This window comes from Balaenoptera ricei, chromosome 6 (genome assembly GCF_028023285.1).
Source record: "Balaenoptera ricei isolate mBalRic1 chromosome 6, mBalRic1.hap2, whole genome shotgun sequence".
Classification (NCBI taxonomy): domain Eukaryota; kingdom Metazoa; phylum Chordata; class Mammalia; order Artiodactyla; family Balaenopteridae; genus Balaenoptera; species Balaenoptera ricei.
Genome location: NC_082644.1, coordinates 7,602,729 through 7,629,627, shown reverse-complemented (window position 1 = coordinate 7,629,627; position 26,899 = coordinate 7,602,729). Strand labels below are relative to the sequence as shown.

Sequence of the window (26,899 nt, the reverse complement as noted above, 5' to 3'; positions counted from 1 at the left end):
GAGCTCCCGTGAACTGCTGCCCAGAACCTAGGCACCTCAGACTTCTCATCTCATCCGTTATTCCGCTGTCACTGTATAAATCACCTGCACATGTGTAATCCTGTGAATCTCCCTTCAGCTCCTGCTCAGAGAAGGGGTCGAAAGGGAATTTCAAGTGTTTGAAAGAGAGGGTCTCCGCGGATCGCGGGGAGCTGTCTCAGGTGCTGAAGCTTTACAGGCGTTGCTCTCCACCAACACCACACGCAGTTAGACTGCACACTCTCATTCCCGGCTTTCTCCTTCCCCATGCCTTGGCTAAGACTCATTTCAGAGTCGTGAGTCTTTCCCTCCGTATCATGGCCTACGTGAGACACTTTCGGACGTTAGTTTCGGGATTTTACTTCTGGGAAGCAGCACTGCTACTCAGGTGAGTCCACTTGTATGTAACAGTTGGAGAACTCATTCAAGCCTTGCAACTACTTGTCATGGATGAAACCGAGAATGTAACTCGAAGTTGACTTGTTGAAAGTGTCCCTTAAATCGTATTGTTTTCTATCTAAAGGTATCTAGCAGTCTATCTCTTGAGACCTCTACAACATGTAACTTTGCTGTGTTTTCACTAATTAATGTATTTTAGTAACTGGCATCTTATATTATTTGCAGCTGAGGTTACCCTAGCAAAAAAATATTTCCAAAGCCTAGGTCTTCCTTCTCAAATTGCTTTAAGTGTTTCTTTTTTCTAAGTGAATTATAAATTCTGGGTGTTGCTCTCTTTTTTGAAAGTTACAAAACATTTAGTAATTAGAAATGGAACATTACTTACTTTTTAAAAGACAAAAAAAAATCGAGAACATAAACATTTAGTGATCAGAGATATTCTGAACATTGTTGATATATCTAGAGGTTAAGTTCAAATGAATAAAATAATAAAGGCCTTGCAAGTACTATTTTCTAAAGAGCCTGGTTCATGGAGGCAAAATAATAAATAAATCACCAGATATGTTCTATGCCAAGAATAATTATTTTGGAGAAAGTAATAAGAAACCTATTGAATGGTAAAATTGTTCTATGATGTGTCATTTTCTTATCATATCCAGTCATATTTGGTAGGCTTTCTTTTTTTTCTTTTTAATTAGAAGAGAGACTAAACACAAGATCAAGTAATTTAACCCCCATTCTTCATCAAACAATATATAAGCAAGATACTGCTCATATGGAGTTTTGAACCAACAATATAAATTTTACTTTACTGTTATAATTACCTTAAAATTTCCATTTTATGGCTCACAAGACTTTCAAGAAGATTGAAATCAAATTATGAGAGTAACTAAGTTATGTGTATAATGATTTCCATTTGAAGTATGTAAATATTCTTTTCTGGGTTGCTATGTCAAGTTTTCATCGTTAGCACGTTAGAAAAACATATCATATCCCATAATAACTACCTTTAGTAACAGGAACTAGTTGTGAAGGTTATTATATTTCTGAAATTATCGATTTTTTCTGAAGTAAGGTGTTGAAACCATTGTAAATCAGAATATTTTCAGTGAAAAATATTTTAATGACAGTCAATTTTTGTAACTTTACAATTGTTACAAATTTCATACGTAGTGATCAAAGCAAAGAATGTAGAGCTATTACATTTATGTAAATTGTATGGAAAGGAGTACAAAATTCATGTCATAAGATAAATTGATTATTTTACCATAATTATTTCTTAATATCTTAGATAATACACATATTTATTTTTTTCAAAGAAATCAGAAGAGCTTAGTTGATAGATACTTAGATTTAGGAAGTTAAATGTTAATAACTAAAATATTTTGATCGATGAGGTCAAATTTGTATAATGGCAAATCACCATGATATTTGTTATAATATATATATATTTTTTAAATTTTTGTTTATTTATTTATTTATCGCTGTGTTGGGTCTTCGTTTCTGTGCGAGGGCTTTCTCTAGTTGCGGCAAGTGGGGGCCACTCTTCATCGCGGTGCGCGGGCCTCTCACTATCGCGGCCTGTCTTGTTGCGGAGCACAGGCTCCAGACGCGCAGGCTCAGTAATTGTGGCTCACGGGCCTAGTTGCTCCGCGGCATGTGGGATCCTCCCAGACCAGGGCTCGAACCCGTGTCCCCCTGCATTGGCAGGCAGATTCTCAACCACTGCGCCACCAGGGAAGCCCCTATAATATATTCTTAGAAAGAATTTATCTTCATTAATATTAAATAATTTAGTTTAAAATGCTTTTTATGAATAGTCTAAAAATGTAATCACTTGAAAAAGACATACCCAATATAGAAGTTTTGGTGATACATATATTCTTCATCAAGTTTTTCTTTTTTCTTTCACAAATCGAAGAAAAGTTTTCTCTATCTTAGACTGGTCTTAGATGAGAGTAGCTCATCACTCTATGAAGAACTTTAATCATACATAAAAAAATGAAGTATTTTTATTTTTCAGTGATGGTCCTTGAAGGAAAATTTTCTATAGAAATTTCCTTTAGAAAGTGAAGCTCCCTGTACTGGAAATATCTTGCAAAATACAGTTTCTTTATGGAGACTATTTTTTGTTCGCTAAGCCTATTCGTGAGGTATTGAGCAAAAAAGGAAACATGTAAAGGAAAAAATAAAGTCAAAAAAGTATTTTTGTTTAAATTCATAAATATATCTTTTTAATTTAAAAATATTATTTCCAGGGAAATTTGGAAGTAAGAACAAGAACCAGAAACCATATATGAAGTTTTAATTAAATAACATACTAGTAGAAGCGTGTTTTTCATAGGTTTAAGGTTTTAAATTTTTTTATTGACATATAAATGCACACAGAAAAATGCGCAAACAACAAAGTTCCAAATAAAGTGGCACAAAGGTAACACACCATGTCAAGAGACCACGGATCAAGAAGTAGAATTGTCAGCAACACACGAGCATTCACCCTGCCCCCTCTTACCACCATATCTTTTCCCAAGCACTACCTTGCCCCAAAATCATCTCTATCCTGACTTATGCGACACTAAAAGTTTTTCCTGCTTTTGAACTTTATATAAATACTTATTTGAGTCTGCTTTATTTTTATGAAACGTGATTTATCTGTGTTAATAGCATGTAGCAATAGCTCGTTTATTCTCATTTCTGTATGGTATTCCATTATATGAAGACATCACAATCTACCCATTGTCCTACTGAGGAATATTTGGGTATTTTTTTAGGTTTTGGCTAGTGCTGCTATGAACCTCCTTGATCATGCCTTTTTTTGGTGAATACATGTGAATACGTGCATTTTGGGGACTATATGAGTTGGGTCCAAGAGTTTCACTAGGCAGAGGAATTGCTAGAATATAGGGTGGATATGAGTATGGTTAGCTTTAGTAGATACTGCAAGTTTTCTAAGGTAGTTGTACCTAGTTAAACTCCTATCAGTAATATATGAGAGTTCCTATTGCTATTACTAGTACAAAATTTGATCAGTGCAATATTATTATAAAAATTTATAGCACTTTTGTAGACTATTATTGCAAGCCCACAGATGATATTTTAGTTTCTATCTTGGCATAATTTCTACATTTTAGTAAATGAGTTTTTTTTTATTTTAATTAGGATGTTTCTCTCCCCACAGAGATTCTACAAGTCAGTACCACTTTATTTTCTATTTATTTATTTATTTATTTATTTTTGGCTGCGTTGGGTCTTCGATGCTGCGTGTGGGCTTTCTCTAGTTGCGGCGAGCAGGGGTTACCCTTCATTGCGGTATGCGAGCTTCTCATTGGGGTGGCTTCTCTTGTTGCAGAGCTCGGGCTCTAGGCGTGTGGGCTTCAGTAGTTGTGGCACACAGGCTCAGTACTTGTGGTGCATGGGCTTAGTTGCTCCGTGGCATGTGGGATCTTCCTGGACCAGGGCTCGAACCTGTGTCCCCTACATTGGCAGGCAGATTCTTAACCACTGCGCCACGAGGGAAACCCCAGTAAATGAGTTTTATTAAGGCAAAAACAGCAGAAAAAAAACATTTACTACTATAGTATAATTAGGAGTATTCATTTTCACAATACATCAGGTATTAGAAATGTAATATTTAAAGGGGACTTATTAAAGAGGCGAATTCTTTTAATAAATACAAGTCAGACACAGACATTAGAAGTCTATAAATTTCCTGGTAGTGAAGTATTTAAAATTTTCACATTTTGCTCAGATATTGCTGTTTTTTGAAAAAAATTTCCTATGGTTTTTGGATTCTACTTCTCATACTAATAAAATAAAGAACAAAACACCAGTGTTCAGCTTTCTTTGAAATGTAAATAAGTGATGATTATGAAGAGCTTACAGAACAAATTCCAAAAGCAGGAGAGCTGCCAAAAATATTTCATCTAAATTAATTATTTTCACAACATTCAATTTTGTTTTTCATCTTTATAGTTTGATACCAACACAGACTTGCTATTTGAATAAATTATGGTATATTGTGTCAAAACACTGAATGTATGAATTTCATACTTTATGATAATCACAAACAAAATGTTTTCTTGATTTACTTCAAAGCCTAAGAAAAACATTTTGGCATAGAATTTCTTGTTTTTTGCTTTTGGTACGTTTTGGAGGATGGGGAAAATTCTTTTTAATGTTGGGTCTATTTTCTTATGTAAGATTTTGAAGAAAAATGTACTTCAGGGAATAGTCATTTTTATGATGATTTCTTGTATGTAGGTACTGTAGCAGGATTCTACATAGTGTTTTTAAATTATGCTACACATAATACATGCTTCTTCCCTTTGTATCTATAAATAATCATACGCTTTCCTAAGTATAGAAGGATCGTGGCCCAGTTCTCTAGTCAATGCCTCAAGCAGTTTGCTCTGCAGATTCAGGAAACAGCTTTTAAATATTTCCTCTTGTATGTAATTTTTCTCTCCCTTGATCACACAACTATGTACTGAGGCAAGTCAATCACCAAATATGTGTTTAATGTGTAATGTTAAGCAATTCAACAAGATTTCATCATCACATTCTGTGCACACATGTTTGTGCTAGGTACAGTTTGGCTATGGATGATAGGGAAATTATCACCTTTCTCATCATGGAACTTAGAGTCTAGCAGGAAAGAAAATACAAAGGGCCAAGTGACAAAAGAAAAACAGAAACAGCAATGTTTTAGGCAATGTGAAATAGGGAAGTTCCCCAGAGGGTTGGTACTTGTGCTGGATCTTATAAGATGCTTGTTCAATGGGCAGAAATAAGATATAAAGAAAATATTCTATGCAGTAGGAACGATACAAGCCTATAACATGCTAAGGGAATGGTGACGGTCAAATTCAGTTGAAAGATTTCCAATTTATGGTTTAAAATCATATTCTGCTAGCAACAACTATTGAGCTGACTACAATAATAAACCAGCCGAAATGTGGAGTTGCAGCTCCCTTTCATAATGGAATATGGATGAAATTTAGGAGCAAATAATTTAATTATAACTGGATAGTTTTCATTATAGGAATGGTCTGGTAACTTGGCTCAAAATATCTATAAATCCCTTTCTTTCAGAGGTAGAGTTTACCTCAAAATTACAATTAATCATAAGATTGCTAATAATCATCAGTAATAGTAAAAAACTATGTAAACAGACAACAATGACAAGACTACTAGAAGAAAAAGACAATCTGCTTGTTTTAGAGTTTGGAGATCATGTTTGAATTTTTCATCAAAATATGATCTCTTTAAAGAAAGAAAATCAGGTGGAGGATTTGGATTGTTGGAAGAAAAGGGGACAGTGAACTTGGTTTTCGGGGTTTTGAGTTTGAGATGGTAGCAGTAGATCTGGGTATCCTGCTGTCAGCTGAGAACACAGAGACAATGCTTGAACTGTAGACTGAACAGTTAAACTGTTACAAAGGTGATCACACTGTGCGCAAAGAACGAAAAACAGAAAAAATATTTATATGAGATGAAGGTAGAACATTTAGAGCAGGGCACAGAGTCGTACTCAGAGAGACTCCTGTGCTAAACTGTGGAGGTGCGACTGGTCATAAACAAGTGACAAAGTCATAGATTTATCATAATGTTATACTGTCGATCCCAAGGACTTGCTCTGATCAATAGCGTATATCTATCCCTTTTCTATATAGCCTTTGAATGCTCTAATTTCAACTAATCCATAAACTAGTCCACAATCATGGATGATTAAAAACTTAAGTTTTCTCAGGAGACTTTTAGGGAATTATTTTGGGATTCTTTTGGAGAAGATGCATCTTTAACTTTTCCTTACTACATGAAGCATATTGGATGAATCCTCCTTGACTTTCCCACCAAACCTGTCTCTTAAACTCCTCGCCAAATGATTAGCCTTATACTTGGATTAACTGTATTTATTGAAAATGAACTCCTGTGTGTGCAGATGTCCATTTTGAAACATGGGTGGTTCATCTTTCTGCACTAGAAGAAAGCTGTAGTTTTGTCTTGTCGGAAAAATGCATCAAGAAGAGAGATAAGTGAGTCAGCTTCGAGAACTGGTTCTGGAGTGAAGGCAGGCATTCTAAGACAGGACCAACTGTTTAGTAACAAACAGAAAGTGTGTGAATAGAGTGAGCTCTTCCACCCCAGAAAATGAAGCTCTTCTAACAACTGCATGGCAACCACACACATTTTAGGAAACAGAGTTTGAAATCCTCAGGTGTTGTCAGAAGAGGAAGCAATAGCAAAAAATAAAATAAAATAAAATAAAAAAAGCAGCTCCGTTACAGTGCATTTCTGAAATTCTTTCAGAATCTCCGTACTAGAGATGTTTTTAGGAGGAGGTATTACCAGTACCTCTCAGACAATTTGATGCACAGAAGCAGTAACCTCAGTGGTACAATTAAGAATAGCATAAAATGGAAAGGTTATTAACATCCTCTGAGATAGTTTATTGCATGGAATAACTTCCAATGCAAATGATGAAGCATTCTCTAGGAGTACATGCAAAATTTGCACACTGACAAAAATAACCAATTAGGATTTATAGACCCTGAGATATTTCTGATACTACTTTACAAACATTGCCAATATGGGATGGTTGGGCTTACATTAGAGGTAACTAGTCCATCCAATATTGTACCTAAATTTGAAAATCTCTCAAAAATATCTATAACAGGTAGCCATCCTGTAAACATTAAAATTTCCAGCAATAAGGACCTTTTTACCTGAAAAGGAAAATATTTACCAAACAATTTTAATGAATAAAAAACAAAATGTCATTCTGTTTTCTCCTGGACATAGGAAACTTCCTTTGGGCACATGTGCTGCCCCTCCCCAAGTATTTGTTTCTGTATTTTTTTCCTTTTTTTTATGCTTGCTTCTTCACTTAAAATGACCATCCTGCTTGTGGAGAGTGTGGTTTTTATTTGAGACACAGTTTGGATTGATAATATTTTCCATGTGGTTGCTCCATGCATGAAGCTTGTATGCTCCAGTTGCAGTGTGCCTGTAGCAGTCTACCTGAATCTCTTTGTAACTTTATAAAAGTCTATGGAGCAATGACTGCATTTCCAGGCAGTGTGCAAAGTGCTGGAGAAGCAGAATCTCAGCTTTCTATAATATGCCACCGTAGAGGGGGGGACATGTGACATCACCTTCAAATGTGTGTTTTAGATTTTCATGCAAGTCTTGCCTCTCCTTCTTGATTGTAACTCCCATGAGGATAGGATTGTTTCTGATCTTGTTTTACTGCCATAATATTTAATTCAATGTCATGTGTGGAGTAGATGCTCGATAAACAACAGATCAGCACTGAGATGACACCTACCTGCCTGTCATCTCTGTTTATCTATCTATAACTCTAGATTTGAATTTTATTTCAATGTGTGCTATTACTTGGAGTGGAAAGGGAATCTTGTGTTCAAGATATCATAAAGGCTATAAGATCAAATAAATCGCCTCAGAAGATGTTACCGGCTCTGAGAAGTTGTAAAACAGACATAAATTGGCAGCTCCCAGTGGAAAAGTGATAGATTTGTTTCTCCTTATCACCATGAGAAATTGAAATTTCTATTGTATAATGCATTATTTCTCAACCTGTTTTCCCCATCATTGCCTCCTAAGGAGCCCTTTAAAGATATTTTTAGACTTTTTTTTTCTAATTGCCTGCATGAAATTGTAATATCACAGTACATTGTATATTTGCTCATGTGTGGTATATAGCCATAGATACATAGAGATAGAGATAGATCTGTGCTTTATATGTAAGAAGAATAAGATTTTTCACCCCCCAAGATAAAACTCTCACCCACCCTCCTTGGGGTGATAGCACCCCTCTTGAGAATGCATGGTGTAAAGGTTGCTACTTTTTATGATACTTAGACTCTAGTTGTATAGTTTCATTGTTTGGAGTCATGACCTAGAAGTAAAGCAATCATTTATCTATTGACACCGTTTAAGATAATTTAATCCTGAAAGCATTAGGAAACTTTAGTGACATCTTTTTCTGTAAATACATAAGTTTCCCAGAAGCCACTAGGCTTCCATCAATAAATTTCAAATCACAGCTGTCTCTACCAACATCACTGTTCAATGACTTTCATAATTTCATGAAACTCTAAAAAAAAAAAATCTTAGAGATAATATCATTTACAGTTTATTTTTCTATGATTTAGACTCTGTTGACTTTCTTTTGTTTTCAAAGTAAGATAAATGAAAAAGTTCAAATTCCTTTTTAAAGTTAAATTTATAGTTGTTATAGAAAGGATCTCAACAGTTAGTACTGACATAAGGTCTGGATATTCTTCAATTCAGGAGTTCAGGGATATGTACAAAAAGCTGAGAGTAATGTTACCATTAAAATAAAAACTGATTGGGACTTCCCTGGCGGTCCAGTGGTTGAGACTTAACCTTCCAGTGCAGGGGGTGCGGGTTCGATCCTTGGTGGGAGAGTTAAGATCCCACATGCCTCACGACCAGAAAACATAAAACAGAAGCAATATTGTAACAAATTCAATAAAGACTTAAAAAAAATGTTCCACATAAAACAAAAAAACTGATTGAAAGAAAATAGAGTAACAAGTAAAATGCTACTAATAGAAAAGAAAGTAGGAATGATTATTAATTGGCAGTAAGGTGTCAGCAAATCATCAGAAAACGATGTTTATCTTGCTGTTCGGTTTTGGTTTGCTTTGGTTTGTTTTGCTTTGGTTTGGTTCATATTGGCCATACAATACTTAAGGTGGGGACTTCGGGGAAGATAAATGATGTGAACGTTGATGAAACAACCACTCAAATACCATCCATCAAATGCCTGGGAGGACCATATGCATTCTATCTGTCTGGCTAATTTCTACTCAACTCACTTTACCTTCTTGAAGAATCCTTCTCTGAGCTCCCCCACGTCTAGGTGAGGATACCTCCTCTGTGCTTCCAGGAATACAGTACCTTTGTTATTGCGTATGTTCCAGGGCTGTGGTAGTGGCCTGAATACTGCCTCTAGTTCAAACTGTGAAGCCCCGGGGGGCAGGGACAGTGACATATTTCTAGTTCTATCACCAGGGCTTAAAAGAGTGTCTTGCACACTGACAGGGCTCACTCATTTCTGAACTGAAACACTTCCCTCCCCCCCAAAGCAGATTTACAATTTCAAATAAATAATTCTAGGCATAAATAAAAATACTACGCTGTCTTTCTTTCCTTCTAGCATTTAGGAGGAAAATTAGAGATTTGGTGCTTTGTTTTTTTTCTTTATTCCCAATTTTATTTGTCTGTGGTAATATATTTACCCACTTGCCTCTTATCTCTCTTTTCTTTCACAGAAAATATTCTTCTACATTTTTCCGTTTCCTCACTACTTACCTATGTCTCACTTGTTCCTATCTGGGATCTATCTCCACCTCTACGAAATGAAGCAGTACTGAGCTTCCATGTCATGATAGCTTCTTCTTTTAAACATTGGAAAAAGGGAATAGCACTTAATATAAAAATGGTTGTAGCAAATAACTATTTCATGTATATATAAAATATATATATATACATATATACAATATATATAAAATATATTTTAAAGCAACATATACTTTTTAATTATCTACTTTTTGTAAGATCTCTGCAGTGAAAAAAGACGACATAATTAAATGACCATTCTAAATAATAATCAAATAAATAATGCATATTCTCAAGGCATAATGTTTGAATTTCTATTATGGCACCTCTCACAGTTCTGGGATCAGAATCACTGACACGTTTCCAATTCCCTAGATAAACTGAGAACCATTGATATCACAGGATATTTGTTTTTGCCTTTAATCTGTTTAACTCACATACATTTAACGTTTTAAGCCCAAGAGACTCTATAAAGGGTGGCTGAATGACAATTTCTTTTTTGCTGGCAATTGTTGAAAATGTAATCAAGAATAACTCCCCAAAATAGTAACAATTATAAATATTGGGAAAAGAAAATATCTTTTTTGGAATGCAAAGGAGTATAAACTTTTTATAAAGAGGCAGGGAATTTAAATGGACTGTGAATGGTTGATGGCATGTGAGTGGGCAGGAAAGAGGGAAGAGTGTTTCAGACAGAAAAAGCATCCTTAGAAAAGGCAACGGGCCAGTCTCCATATGAAATGGAGGGTATGGCAAACTTCATAGTAACATCTCTACCATGGGCCCCCCACGTTTTCCTGTCTAATAAATTCATGCTTTATGTTGTTTTAGAACTAACTTCCTGGGGAAAATCTATATGACTATTGTAGGTGTTAGAAAACATCAGCAAATATTTATTCCAATAATAGTTTTCTCTATTTCTAAACAAAATATTTCATTGTTATCACTTGCTTATGAGGGAAGAGAATACTCACATAAGCTACTTTGTATTCACTAGTTCTGTTGATATCACTATACATAGATTTTTGTTAATTTGTATCATTTAAATGTGTATCCGGAGTCTGAATACTGAAACTTAATTATTAGTAGATCAAATAAAACAAAAATCCAAGAAAAGGAGAGATTTATGACTTTTCATAGTTTTATAAACAATTACATTCCTGACAAGGGAAAGAAGAATGACATGATAAAATCGTAATGAAAAGCTTAAAAGCAATCTGTCTCTATAAATTCCTTTCTTATTATAAAACAATAAAACACTCTAATATGCATTAAATGATATTTTCCACCAGTTCTTAAATTGCTCCTATTTAAGAAGAGAATTACCTTTAGTCTATTAAAACACTAAGGGACCCAACTTTGTATAGTACCGCCTAGTAAGAAGAAATGTGCCTTCCGTGTTTTTCTCTTGCCTCTTGTTTTATTTATTGGGAAGAATAGAGGTAGCAGAGGATTATATGGATAAAACCATTAGAAATCTCCCTTCTGCCTTATGTTGCTTCTTTCTAACAACTTTAAAACCCTTTAAAAGATTATGAAATCCTTCCCCCCCCCACTTAAATTCCTGAAATTGGGCTTATCTCTTTCTTCCTACAAATCTTAAAATACGGTACATATCATCAAAGACACTGAATCTACTGCAGACCTCAGTTGGTGCCTCCTGAGATTATATAGAGAATTAGGTTTTATGTGTAGCCTAAATATCTCCCCCTAAATAATAATATGTAAACTTAAAATTTTGCTCTACTTCAAAAGGCCGAAGTGTATGACATTCTTTGTGTGTCTTTGTACGGTTATATATGTCAACTTACAGCAAAAATTACATTGGAAAAGCTTAATCAGTATGAAAAAAATTCAAATTCCTGGAACATATGAAAATTCAAGCTCAAAAATACAGTAGTAAAAAGAAGATGAGATTTATACCTCTACAGGAAAGAGCTAGTTTATTTTAGATGGTTTGTAAACTAACTTTTCTTGCCTCAGTCTTCTCTGTGCATGCACTTGTGTGCACATGTGAAAACAAGAAGGAATTTAGAGAAAGAAGACTCAGGGTCAGATCTCAGCTCTGTCTTTGAAGGGCTGGGTGGCTTTTCTATACACTGAGTGATTGTACTTAACATGCTACTTTAAAAATGTAATGGGTAAAGCTGTATCCATCTATGGAATACATTTTTTTTTAAACGAACACAGTCAGAAACGCACTAATCTCTCCTTAAGAAAAAATATGTACTTAGCATTACAGCTATAATTTCTCACTTCACCTAATATCAGTAGCCTTTATTCAAAGAAACTATTTTTTTTTCTAAAATCCATTGTAGTGGTAGATGTGAAAGATGTTGAGTGGCAGGAAAATAAACAAGGGATAAACAGACTAGCCCTTTATAGCTGTGTTAGTTCAGATTAGGTTCATTTGTGACTGACAGAAAGTGCACAATAGTATTGGTTTAAGAAAGATTTGTTTTTCTTTCAAAAAAAGGAAAAAGAAAAACCATGGAAGCAACCAGACCACATCTGGAGTGGGAGTTTACTGATCTTTCTATCTTCTTGTTTTGTCATTCTTAACATAGGATTTCTTCCTTGAGATCTAAGATAGATGCTCTGATTTCAGAAATCATAGCTGCTTTCCAGCTATCAGAAAAGAAGAAGAGGCTTATCTTTAAAGGCATTTCCAAGAAGTTAAAGATTTCTCAGTTTCACTCTTAGCTTCGAGTGTCCATGTGGCCAAGTTCTGGCCGCTAAGTTGCAAATGGAAGTGGCATGTTTGGCTTTTTGGAAGTGCATGCGAAGGGAGGTCCAGAGGCTCCAGCTCATATTTTACATTCACCGTTATGGAACTCAGTCTTTCAAGTGAAGCCAAAGGGAATTATTACAAGTAGGAAACGAGCATGATCAGATTGTGTCTCAGAAATATCACTAAAGAAGTAATATGGATAAGATACAAGGACGTAATGTACAGCACACGGAATAGAGCTAATATTTGATAATAGCTACAAATGAAGTACAATCTATAAAAATATTGAATCACTATGTTTTAAAAAATAAAAATTGATAAAAATAAAATAAGCCTCAGGCAAATTTGATATATGGATTACTAGTAATATGCATATATATGAGTGAAATATTGTCAAGGAATGTATTTATCAATACGTATACATGCAAGCATATACGTAATAATGTATACATTTATTGGAAGTGCATGTTTGGGTATTTTTAAAGTTTTGGAGTGGGCAATTATAGAAGTTTGGAGAGCACTTGTCTAGAGGAGAGATACACAGGAAAGTGATAATACGTATGTGTGTGTAAGAGAGCGAGAACTGCTTTAATGAGAACATAGGATTCACTGAGTGCACAAGAGGGCACATAATTGTTAGTGGGGGGGGGGAGCGTGGATGCAGGACAACTTTTCAAAAGATGTGGTCCTTGAATTGAATTGTCAAAGTGAGAAGCAAAGGTGGTCTGGGCAGAATCAATTGCCTGTGCAAAGACGTATGCACGAACCAGCATGAAAAATGTAGGAACCACAACTGGTTCAGTGTGGCTGGAAGCTACATTATATGTCAGGCACGGGATGAGAGACAAGGCTGGAGAGGATGTAGGTCATATTTTTAATATAATTTTCCAGAATAAAGGGAAGTTTCCATTTTATTTTATTTATTTTATTTTTTTGCCACACCACGCAGCTTGTGGGATCTTGGTTCTCCACCCAGGGATTGAACCCGGGGCCACAGCAGTGAAAGCACCGAGCCCTAATGACTGGACCACCAGGGAAGTCCCAAGAAGTTTCCATTTTAAAATGTTTCTCAAAATGTTTCAACTATACCACCTTTTACTTTTTGCCAAAATTAATTGTTTTTCAAATATTAATTTTTAAAATTGGGGTTGTATATCTTTCTTTTTTATAATATGAATCATTTCCAAATTATTATACAGTAAAAAGGGAACACTTTGATAATTTTGCAGGTTAGTTCAAGTTACTGCAAACACTGAAGAAAACTTAAGACCTCTGAAAATCTCCAAGACTTTTTCAAATGTTTCTAAACATCAGCTTATTCTAAATAGTAGACATCATGGTTGACTCTTCTAATTTTCAGTGTTTAGCATTATTTTTATTTTTATCCTCCTTTTCTTATTTTTTCAATCCTAATATTTGCAGAAAAATAAACAACTTGGGACCATTACCTTGATTTTTCTCAAGAGAAAGGGGAAATTTATTATTTTTCTACAACACATTCTGCTGCTTATATTCAAGCAGAATGGTTGAATGTTTGTGATAAGAATAAATATTCCAGTATCCAAATAAAGTATAACTATTATCCAAAAAAAGGAAGCAATATGGAGAACTTAATAGAAAGTATGTTCACAGTGGGGAGGGGAAAAACTGGCCTCAGGGAGAGTAGGAAACGGTCAATGCAATAGGACATCCCAAAAATGGAGAGAAAGGAGCAATATGAGAAATGACCAAAAAAAAAAAAAGTCTTGTCCGCTGCTTGGATGTGGAGGATCAAGAGAGAATGGTCTAGGATAAGCCTCATATTTATACCTTCAGTAACTGGGTGAAAAATAGTGCCATGACAAGAACAGGGCATAAAAGAAGAGGCATAGCCATGTAGAAAAGTATCATAAGTTAGGTTCCAGATATGTATGGTGAATGTAATGCCTGTGAGATATCCAGTTAATGGAAAACTTCAGCATAGAGGTGAGAACACAAGACCTGGGACTAGATGAGATTGGATGGCTAGAATTCTGGGGCAAGGTTTTCCTACATTTTTTAGTACTTGAGCACACATGGATGTTTCATCTCATTGTACAAACAAATAAGCCTGGTGACTCACAGTCATCAAGCCTGGCTCTAGCTGCCCCATCTCACACACTGCAGGCTGAGCTGTGGCTAACACAGCACACCTGTAATCCACTGGGGCTTGCAGATGTCAAAAAGTCCTTCCCTGCCGAGGGCACTGCTGCTCAAAATGTGGTCCTTTAACCAGAAGAATAACCATCACCTGACAGGTTGTTAGAACTGCAGACTCTGAATCCCACCACGACTCACTGAGTCGGAATCTGCATTTTATCCAGCCCGGCAGGTAAGTCATAAAGCACATTCAGATTTGAAAAGCACTGTCTTAAAAACACCAGCTTCTAAGGGATGAGCAGAAGGAGAGGTACTGGCAAAAAAAAAAAAAAAAAAAGGATGGGGATTATGATAAGAGAAAAATGAGAACTAACACAGAGTGCGTCATACAACCAAAAAGAAAAGTTTTGGAAATAAAAGAATGATCAATAACACAATAATATCAAATGCCATAAAAACCAGAAGAAATGTGGAAGATTATAAGAAGCCTTTTGGTACAAAAATACATGTACAACTATGTTAGAACATTGAATGGTGCGTTAAAGAAAAATATAGATTCCCTTTTTTAAAAGAGGCTACTGCATGAGGAAGTAACAGTGGACACAGATGCGGCAGGCAGTTCTTCATTTGCTTGTTTAGTTTTGTTTTTACAATGGAAGGAGATTTGAGCTTGCTTACATCCTGGAAGAAAGAAGTCAGTAGATTAGGAAATGCTTAGGAAAACACAAGAGAGGTTCAGAAGAGAAAGGGCAAAGTCACTGATGAGATGAAAAGGACGAGTTTTAAGAGCAGTCGTTGAAGGGTAGCTTTTGAACCAGAAGTCTTAAGTCTTTCTCTGGGACCGGAGGCAGAATGTGGCAGGCGGTAGAGACGGGAGTCGTGATTTTGTAATTCAGTTGCGTGCTCAGTTATCTCTTTGAAGTAGGAGACAAGGTCATTAGTCGAGATAAAGATGAACAACGAAGCAGACAGGTTTAGGCTGATGTAACGGTTACAAAACACAGAATAGAGCCGAGTCTACATTACCTCTGGTACCGGGCAGGCTGTGCTCCCAGCTTTCTTGGAAGAGTCGGTCCAGCCCTGTGAGAGCAGAAGCCCCCATCACTCTGCAGAGGAGCAGGAGGAAGCCTAGGACATGATCTTTATTCAGGCCTCGCTCATTTAGCTGGCAAAGTCAGGGGTAGAACCCACATCACCTAATTCAAATTAACTGCTTATTTTTCCAAAAGAGCACAGTGATTTAGACTCTTCTACAGTAGAAAAAGAAACAATCACATCATTCTTTAAAAGGTGAAATGTGACTCATTCAGCTAGAATCACAGTAAGTTTTTTTTATGAATAGTTTCATCAAAAAATATAAGATTGAGACCCACTTTCAAACTTTTTGCTCTTCTCAGGGTTCTATACATGAACACCACGTGTGGCAGTGTAGGTGTGTACACTCACATCTCTGACCCGTTTCTTTTGCATCTTGAAAATAGGTAGTCTTTTCCTAGGAGGTATTGTCTCCAGAGATTTTGTTATGCTTGATTAAAGGAAAACATATGTTCTTACAGGAAGAGGAAATAACTTCTATAATCCAGAAGCTTTTACAATCCTTTTGTTTCCTGGGAAACTGTAAATGTCTTGCCCAAAATAGTTTAGGCACATAAGTAGAAGGAAGGTGGAAAGGGGAAGAAAGAATGGAGGTGAGGCAGAGGGAGAAGGGTGTATAGAACCTCAGCTGAATATTAGCTTTAAGTATGATGTACAGTCACTGATTGTATCTTGCTAAACTCTTCATTTTTAAAAAGAATATAATCCAATAAAAACCTTGATGTATAGTCTAATTTTCGCTAGAGGGAAATTGAACAACACTATACTCACTGCTCTATTTACCTTTCCTTACCACTTCCAATTATAAACTCTTTTTGCTTTATTGTTTGATTCCCTTCTTTTTTCTGTGCCATTCCTCTCTCCTTAAAGGAATGTAACGAACAGGCAAATGTAGGGCTTCCTGCACCACAGGAAGAAAAATGTCCAATAACTCAAATATGCTTAAGTCAGAACACATTCCATTGAAAGGTGACATTAACATAAACATTTGTAGTCACACAAAAGGGAATATCTACCGTAATCTGAATAAGTCAGTGCTCTGCTGATTCAATATTATTACAGAAAAAAACCTTAGCATGGCTCCACTTTAATATTTTGTGTACATTTCTTTTCAGGTTCAGAGACTCAGAGACTGGTGCTTTAAAAATATCATGCTTTTATGCCCTCAATCTTATTGATTTGGGGATTTATAAAAATGCATTTTATTAGTAAGCATTCATGCAAGCACAATTAGATCAAAATAAAGCAGTACTACTTCTGCTGTATTGTTTCCTTTGTAAATATAACTCAGTTCAACATCTCAAGTAAAAGGATGATTTCTGTATCACTCATTTCTGGCTTGTGGGATTATGGTGCTTTTTTTCCCCTTATTTTTACTGTATTTTTATGAAATTTTTGGTACAGTGCACATAGATTAAAATGAAATTTAGAGAATGTGTTTTAAAAAAAGTTTTATGCACATTTTAAAGGTCTAAGTGGTGTTTTGTCAAATAAGATTCAGGAGAGCAACACAATTCTTAATCAACATTCCCCCCATTGGTTTGATGTAATCATTTCCTAATTATCATTAGAAAAATAGTTCTGAAACCACACTCAGTGATTTTTGGACAAGTTAAACTGGTTGAGGTACATTTGGAATATAAAGAACAAAGTGCTCTTGAACTGAATTTCAGGTTATTCACCCTTTATCAAGTTGAGCTCTAGAAAGACTAGACATTACAGCGAAGTAGTATATTAGTGCTATTTGTTGATTTAATTCCAATGAGGTGAGTGATAGGACATAGCCTCTGCCTCAGCCCTGACGTTTCCAGCTAGCAGAGGAGATCTTGGCATGTCAGTTTCACATGTCAACAGTGGAAACCAGTGATTGATAGAACCAAATGGCCTATAAGAATTCAGCGGAGGAGAGATCATTTCCCCCTCAGACAAGCAAATAAAGGCAATGTGGAGGACATGGCATTTAAGCAAAATAGTTCTAAAAATTCTTTAAGACAAACATGTAATTAGGGCATATTCTGGGTTTTGAACGATTGCCATTGGGACTCCTAGAGTGCCTTGAGTCTTTCCTGACTGAAGGAAAAGTAAAGTCTACTCTTCCAAGAAGATTTTACCTTTCTAATTTTGGTTTTGTTGATGGTTCAACGTTTTTATTAAGTTTATTGTCCAAGAGCACGCTGTACTCCACAGTCAGATCAAATTCCCTGACCATTTTTCAACTGGAAAAAAAATGTTTAGAGGTGGTGAAGTACTTTACACCTCCTGGGTATGAATGTGTGTGTGTGTGTGTGTGTGTGTGTGTGTGTGGTGAGTGGACACAACTTAAATAAGAGGGTTTCAGAAGATCATCTGTAGACATTATGGTCTAGAATCAGGCTAAAGGAGGAAGTCTTTTTTGGATAAGTCAGAGAGAAAAAGAAAGAATATCCATTCCTAGAAGGAAGAGAGGGTCAACAATATTTATGAGAAACATTTTATAGTTCATGAGTGGCTTGAAGAAATCAAGTGCTATTTCACTGATTTGACAATGAAAAGGTGATATTGATAACATATTTTCCACTAAATGTTGCTATTGGGATTCAGAATGTAACTAGCACTTTTTGAAAAGCTTATGTATGCAACTGCTATAACAATTGATGTTTAAAACCCCCAAATCTGTATTTATAATTTTGAATTTAATCATTATAGGTACTTAATTAAAATCAATTTCAAAGTATTTATGTGAATTAATTTTACTTATTTATAATTACTCAGGTAATACATGATTGTGTTTTCAATTCAGCATTAGGAAGCCAATGTGTCCTCAGATATCGGATGCTTTCCCCCAAATCAGCTTTATAAAATCAGTTATAAGATGATGTTATGATCCCAAATCCTTTACCCTCTTGAAAAAATTTCTCGAATTGTTTTATACTTTAGGGAGCTGAGGAAAGGATGCTAATTTGAAGCCCCTTGCATCCCAAGAGTACACTAAAAATATTATTTTGTACTTGCTATTTGTTTCACTCAATGGTATTTCTTTACTTTCTACTTCAGAACACGTAGAATAACCTTATTTTGTTTACTGCTGCACAAATCTAAAGTAGGATCATATCAGAGATTTAAAAAAACACATTGGGCTTCCCTGGTGGCGCAGTGGTTGAGAATCTGCCTGCCAATGCAGGGGACACGGGTTCGAGCCCTGGTCTGGGAAGATCCCACATGCTGCGGAGCAACTAGGCCCGTGAGCCACAACTACTGAGTCTGTGCATCTGGAGCCCGTGCTCCGCAACAAGAGAGGCCGCTGACAGTGAGAGGCCCGCGCACCGCGATGAAGAGTGGCCCCCGCTTGCCGCAACTGGAGAAAGCCCTCGCACAGGAACTAAGACCCAACACAGCCATAAATAAAAATAAATAAATAAATAAATAAAATAAAATAAAATAAAAACCCCCCCACCATTTATAAAAAAAAAACCACATTGATAGCTATGTAGGTAATTTTCTATTTTTATTAATACCAACAATTGTACATCAAATAGTGCTGGGTCGTAAGGAAGATGTCTTAATAATTTAAATATAGACCATAAAATACCCCCTTAAAATGGCTATATATGCTGCCCTTCATTGTATAAATTGCATTTAGAGGTACCTTTTATCCATATACTCATCAATTCTTGACATTACTAAACTTAAATTTTGACAATTGTAATGGTTATCTAGTCTCTATTTAAATGAGCATTTCTCGATTACAACTGAGTTTGAGCAAACTATTTTATACTAAATGTACATTTCTATTTCTTTTTCTATGAATTGCTTATTCATATCCTTTGCCCGTTCTTCCACTGGATTACCGTTTTTCTAAATGATTAGTTGGAGTCCTTTATACAATTCAGATGTTAATGTTTGTTAGCTATCTACTATTTAATTTGCTCGTTCAATTTGTTATGGTGCTTCTTGTTGTGCATAAGTTTTTAATATTGATGCATTATTTCAAAGATCTGTACATTAGAGCCATACTCACAGCCACAATTTCTTTCTAATTCTCTCTTGAACCCATTCTAATTAGGCTTTCACTTTCACCATTTCCCTGAAACTGCACTTGTCAGGGTCATAGCTGTCACCCACCTGGCAAAATGAAATGGCTAATTCTCAGTCCTAATCTTAACCAACCAGCCCACAGCCTTTAGCAGTTAATCGCTCCCTCCTCCTTGATGTACTTATTCTAACTGGTTTCCAGGACACGACACTCTGCTGGGTTTCCTCCTACTTCACTGGCTGCTCTTCCCAGTCTGCTTTGCTGTTTTCTCCTCCTCCCTCTCTTTTCCTTTCTATCTGTACTTACTCCCTGGTGGCCTCCTCCAGTCTCAAGTCTTTAAATACCATCTATATGTCTATAGTACTTTCCAAATTTGTGCCTTAAACAATTTAAAAAAAAAGGATGTCATTCCTCAGACCCATAGAACTATCTGCATACTTAGCAACTAGAACATCAAATGGACATCTCAAACTGCACACGCCTGAAACCAGTCTCCAGATTCTTGCCCCAAACCTACTCCTCTCACAGTTTTCCCCATTTTGGTTAATCGAGTCTGTCCTTCCAGTTACTTAGGCCAAAAAGCATGTACTTCTCCTTGAACACTCTCTTTTTTACTCTAATCAGTCAAGAAATCATCTTGTCTCAAGCTTTAAAATACATCCAAAATATGACCAGTTCCCATCACCTTCAATGTGGCAAGTCGGTCTGAGCAATCATCACCTGGGCTGTGACAGTGATCTGCTGGTCTCTGCCAGCCATCCCAGCCCCGCCCTAGTCTGGATTTAACAGATCAGTCATGGTGATTCTTTACAAAAGAAAGGCAAGCCACTCCATGGATCTACTCAATGCCTTAAAAACTTCCATTTCATTCAAACTAAAAGCAAATTCCTTATAAAGACTCATGCCCACACATGATTTGTTGTTCCATTTAATCCTTTGATCTGATTTCTCACTACTGTCCCCCTGCTGACTCGGTTCTAGTCCCTTTGGGTTCTGTGAATACATCAAGCATGCTCCTGGCTTAGACCTTTGCGCTGGTTGCTCTCTCTGCCTGGAATAAATACTCTTTCCTCAGGTACTCATGTGGCCAACTCCCTGACCTCCTTCCACACCTGGATGAAGCATCCCTTTCTCAGTGAAGCTTACCCTAACTACTCTACTTAAAATAATGCTAACCCTCACATCCTATCACTTCTGATTATCTTTTGCTTTGCTCTGAATTCTCCTTTCTTTCAAAATAGTACATAATTTCCTAATTTGTTACAGTTCTTGCTAACTATGTTCCACTTTGCTAGAATGTAAGTTCATGAAGATAAAGGATTTTGGTCTGTTTCATTTGTTGCTGAATTCAAGCCCCCATAACAATGCTTGTCATGTTGTGCATTTTCAATATCTAACAAAGAAAAAGAGTTAAGTGTGGGTACTAAATAAATTAGCCTTTCCTTTTTGTCTTGCCTTGTCTATGACAAATTTTAAACACATTCTTGTATATTTTTAATCCTTTACGGCAATCTTTTTTCAAAGTATACTTTGCCTATGGATTAAAAAAACAAATGGTATAGAGCTTTAACATTGTCCATAGCCCTTCTCAATCCCGTCTTCCCTGTACTTAGCTGTCCTTCCTAAGAGCAACCATTTTTAAATGTCTCTGTGTTTTTCTTATTCTGAAGGTCTTTTCCATACATCTGAATAATATTCTTATATTATTATTGTTTTACATTTTGTTTTCTTTCAATTTTCTAATTGTCTTCTTTTGTCTTTACTTACATTAAATGCTTCTTCAGACTTATTTTTTTCCCCTCACATTCTTAATCCTACCATTTTGTCTATGCGATATACTCTAAGCTTCACGGCCCCTGACAGCAAAATGGCCTTACTATATTTCTCTCTTCTTCTGATCAAAGCAATATATTTGTTTTCTGAGCCTTTTTGCATAGATCTCATCTGAGGAAATCCCATTATTACTTTCTAAGTTGTATCAGCTCCTTCCAGGATTCTACTGCTTGGTTTACTTCCTCATTTTGCTACAGTATATTCTCCATGATTTTCCCAAGAAAACATTTATGCAGGTAGACTATTCCATTACTTGAATTTGGGACTGCTTAATAACTTCTCCTTTGATTCATAGATTGGCTGGTCCACTGGATTGAAAATATGGAATAAAAACTATTTTCACCGAGAACTCTGACGGCTTTTTCGTGTTGTCTTGTAGCGTGCACAAATGCCCATTTGCCTAAAGCCAGTCTGGTCTCATTCTTTTGTGTTTTCCTTTTTCTTTCAGAATCCTTCAGGATCTTCTCTTAAATCTTAATGTTTGGCAATTTTGCAATAATAGCTCTAGACCTAATTCTCTATTAGAACTCAGTGGCCTCATTAACTTTGAAAATATGTGTTTCTATCCATTTCTGAAAACTCTCCTCCACTGCTCTCTCTCCATCTATCTTTCTATTCTGTCCTCTCTTCTCATCTTCCAGAACTTGTTAGAATCTCTAATTTGTTGACATCTCCTTCCTGTTGTCTTTTAATTAAAGTTTATACCTCTTTTGTCATTTGATATTACTTTAATGAACGTTGCAAGAAAGAGGAAATAAATACACATGCTTGCTCTTGAACTATTTTAAAATATATCATTTAATTATTTACATATTTATATTTAGAGCTTTAATCATCTGAAATTCGTTTATATTCAGGCTATGAAATAGATCAGGTTTATATTATTTTTGCCAGTAGATTGTTGGTTGTCCCAGCACCACTAGTCTGAAGTAGCTGTTCCCTCTGCCTAGGATGTCCTTCCCTCTGCTCCCACTCAGGTCACATTTCAATTCCTTAGAAAGTCTTCACCAACCATCCCATCCAACATGGACACATTGTCAGATCAGTGATAGCAAAATTAGTGGAATACCGACCTCTGTAAATTCCCTCCTCCGTAAAAGCAGTGAGAAAACTGTCAAAAAAAGTGAGGATCAACTTGTTCAGAACTCTGGTAATTAATCAGAGACGTGCAGTAATCCACGAATTAGCTTAATCAAGAAAAACATCTGAATCTTGGTAAGAACAGTGGGATTTCTGGTGTTATAACTTGCCCTATTCCCATCCCCCTTTCTCCAGCTCCCGGTAGCATTGTAAGCCAATAGCCTGCAGTAACAGTAAAGACAGCAGCCTGGCAGCTACCAGAGGGGACAGAATGGAGTTTGAATTCCTTTAAAACTATATTCTTGGAAAATTGTCATTATTTGACCTGTCTGGAGGTTTTCTGGGATACCCCACTCGCAAGACTTTTATTTGAACTAACTTGGAGCTCACCCTTTCCTGGAGATGTTTGTCAATTTTTTAACTTCATGAGTACCTGAGGCAGTAGAGAACAGTGGGTGCAAACAACAGACTAACCATGAATCTTAAAAGAAAAAGCAGCAGAATGATATGTTCATAGGGATTTAGAAAAGCTCCACATATTCTTGGGCATCTAGAAGTCCACACATTATGTACAAGGCTGTGAGCATTCAGTATGGTGGGCTGAACTGCATCCTTCCAAAATTTCACATGTTGAAGTTCTAACTCCCGATACCTCAGAACATGACTTTACTTGTAGATAATTAAGATATAATGGAGTCATATTGGTGGACCCTAATCTAATATGACTGGTGTCCTTCTAGGAAGAGATTAGGACACAGACACACAAAGAGGAAGGACCATGTGAAGACACAGAGAAGACGGCCACCTACTAGCAAGGATGGAGGCCCTCAGAGGAAACTAGCCCTGCCAACACCTTGATCTTGGATTCCTAGCCTCCAGAATTGTGAGAAAATTAATTTCTGTTGTTTAAACCACCCAGTCAGTGGTACTTTGTTAAGAGAATCCTGGCAAATGAATACACCCAGGGCTGTATGCATGCTCAGGAAAAACCCAGGGAGACCCTGAATTCTCAACTCTGGTGGCCTTTGGGCCCTGTGCAAATAGGAGGTAAAGGCTAAGGCAGATTTGTCAACTGCCTGACTCAAAGTTGAAGCAAAACCCCATGAACTCAGGACCCCCAGAAAATACTGTGAGATTTATTGGTCCTGGGAATTTTAAAAAATCCCTGTCCAATTATTAGCTGATCTCTAAGCTAAGTGAAAAGATATCACATAGTCATATATGACAAATAATATAGAATTTACAGAATTAGTTCAGAAAAGTCAATTACTGGCCAAAGACCGTAAATCAGCTATTTTAAATACATTCAAAGAGCTAAAAGAAACCATGCCCAAAGAACTGGAAAGAAAGTATGACAATAATATCTCACCAAATACAAAATACCAACAGAGAGAAAGAAATTACAGAAAGAACAGCAGAGAAATTTTGGATTTGAATGGTAGAGTAACTAAAACGAAAAATTCACGGGAAGGCTTCTTTTAGTTTCCTCTGACTGTTGTAACAATTTACTACAAACTGGGTGGCATAAAACAGCAGAAATTAATTTTCTCGGAGTTCTGGATGCCAGAAGTCTAAAATCAGTTCACTGGGCCCAAAACAAGATGTGAGGAGGACCACGCTCCCACGGAGGTTCTAGGGGAGACTCTGTCCCTTCCTATTCCAGCCTCTGTTGACCGCCGGCATTCCTTGGCTATGGCCACATCACTCTAATCTCTGCTTCTCGGCCACACTGCCTTCCCTCTTCTGCCTGCCATCAAATATACCTCTGCATCTCTCTTCTAAGTATACATGTCACTGCATATAGGGCTGACCTGGATAACCTACGATAATCTCCCCCATTCAGTGCAAAATGTGAGGGAATGCCAATTCAGCGTACATAGTTAACTATAATTTTTTTTAAAAGTAGAGAGACAGAGTATTACTGGTTCAGATCCAGGTGAGTTGGTTTATTTGTTGGTAAAAGAATGTACAAGTTTATTTTCTGACAACTGAAAGGAAGGATTTTGCAAAGGAAATACAGGGAATAGTTTAGAAGCAGTAATATGTAGCTAGGAGAGCTCTGACAATGCCTTCTTCTGCCTGCTCTTCTTGGGCCATGGAAAGTGGACAAATGCTGCTTAAGAGGGCAGGTAAAAGTTACTTAAAACCAGATGGTAGAAGAAAGTTCTGGAGTTACTGAGAGGAGAGTAGGGTTGTTTTCTCTTTCATGATGATGATGATGACATTAGAATAAACTTTCCAGGGATCAGCATGGCAAGGAGTTCAACTGACCAGTAATAATCAGAGATAAAGGCTTACAAAGTAATATGGAACCAGAAGAATAGGGAGAGAAGAAGCTTCTGTTTAGAGAGAAAGCATGAAAGACAGAATGAAAGTTACGAGAAGATAAGTGATTTAGAATGTCCAGAACTAGATATATCCTCTAGAACAGGGCAAGAGTTAATAGGTGCTGTTAACTGTGATACTATACTTTCAGAAATACTGTTCTCACATTACCATTGATATTGGATTTTACCGTTGTGATTATGAATTATTGAATATATGTGTGTGGTAGACGATTTAATGGTGATGGCTCTAAGGTTTATTTTCCCTTTCTATTAAACATTCTGGCAGGAGGAATTTAATAACTTGGTACTGCTGAGAGTGACCACAAAGGTTCAGGGTTTGGCGATGCTCTAAGTTGAGTGACAGAGCTGGGAGGACGTGATGACTGACAATCTCCAGGAAGTAACATCAGGTTGAATATAAACATTTCAAACAGATGTGTGTTCAGAAAGCCTGCTTCACTTTTCTGAGCAAACTCTGTGGATAAAAAAGATCATTTGATATTAGCAAGTAGGCCTAGACCTTCTGGGGACCAACCTAGGTAAATGAGGGGCTGGTCGGGAGTTCAGTCATTTGTGGGCTTCTCGGATGAGCAGCTGCAGAAAAAGGAAAATGTTTGAATGAAAAAAATACAATAACCCTTTAACTTTCCTGGACACAGGTTCTCATCCCATAATAGCCGACTGCACAGACCACATTTAGGGTAATTTCTCAAACGTCATGCACAAATTTTAGGTCTGAACAAAATGTACTGTATATGAATGACACAAAGTGAAAGCAGAATGAATTTAACTGAGTATGTTACTAATATAGGAAGCACTCACTCTAATTGAAGAAAAGAACATTGTTGTTTAATCTGTAGGACCGAAGTTTTATTACTGTTGAGAACAATTCTCAAAACTTGAAAGGTGATGTTCCTTTCCTCTATAAAAGCAATAAGAATTGTATTTCACAGCTGAACTTTCATATTTTCTTATGTCTGAACAACTTAGGATAATTTTAGCTAAAAATTGCAATCAGAAATCAAATTTGGATAAATATAAATTTTGAAAGCCTAATAATTTGGAGTAGCTTTGTTTCCAGACTTAAATATTGTCACCACTGAATACATGTGAAAAATTATAAATTCTGACTGTAAATCTATAAATACCTAGCTGTTGCTATGATAATATTCACTATACAGTATATAAACCTTTTTTTTGGTTTTATTGTTTTCAAACTGTATTTTTTGGTTTTATTGTATTTTTGCTTAGCATTTTTATTTTATATTTCTAGGTAACAACTGTTAGGAAGGCTTTTTTTTGGGGTAAAATCTGTGTTATTTTTTCTCATTTGCAGTTTGGTTGCAACAAAGGAAACAGATAGTGCAAGGTCTCGAAGTGCCCCAATGTCACCTTCTGACTTTCTGGATAAATTAATGGGAAGGACGTCGGGGTATGATGCAAGAATCAGACCCAATTTTAAAGGTAATTGTTTTGCTTACTACAATATATGACATGTGTTTTATTTTTTATTATTTTTTAACATCTTTATTGGAGTATGATTGCTTTACAATGGTGTGCTAGTTTCTGCTCTATAACAGAGTTAATCAGCTATACGTATACATATATCCCCATATCTCCTCCCTCTTGCGTCTCCCTCCCACCCTCCCTATCCCACTCCTCTAGGTGGTCACAAAGCACCGAGCTGATCTCCCTGTGCTATGTGGCTGCTTCCCGCTAGCTATCTGTTTTACATTTGGTAGTGTATATAAGTTCATGCCACTCTCTCACTTCATCCCAGCTTACCTTTCCCCCTCCCCATGTCCTCAAGTCCATTCTCTACATCTGCGTCTTTATTCCTGTCCTGCCCCTAGGTTTGTCAGAACCTTTTTTTTTTTTTTAGATTCCATATATATGTGT

At 36.4% G+C, this 26,899-nt stretch overlaps 1 protein-coding gene across 2 annotated transcripts in view; it reads left to right on the top strand.

The window, feature by feature from the left end:
• The first annotated feature begins 285 nt into the window (after window positions 1-285).
• GLRA3 (glycine receptor alpha 3) overlaps window positions 286-26,899 on the top strand; it is a 181,882-nt gene continuing 155,268 nt past the window's right edge. Inside the window, exons 1-2 of one of the 2 annotated variants that reach the window (XM_059926198.1) lie at window positions 286-406; window positions 26,337-26,464. In XM_059926198.1, the coding sequence (XP_059782181.1) occupies window positions 336-406; window positions 26,337-26,464 (199 nt within the window). In that variant the 5' untranslated portion in view covers window positions 286-335. The remainder of the gene's footprint in view (window positions 407-26,336; window positions 26,465-26,899) is intronic. The other variant, XM_059926199.1, reaches the window with a different exon arrangement.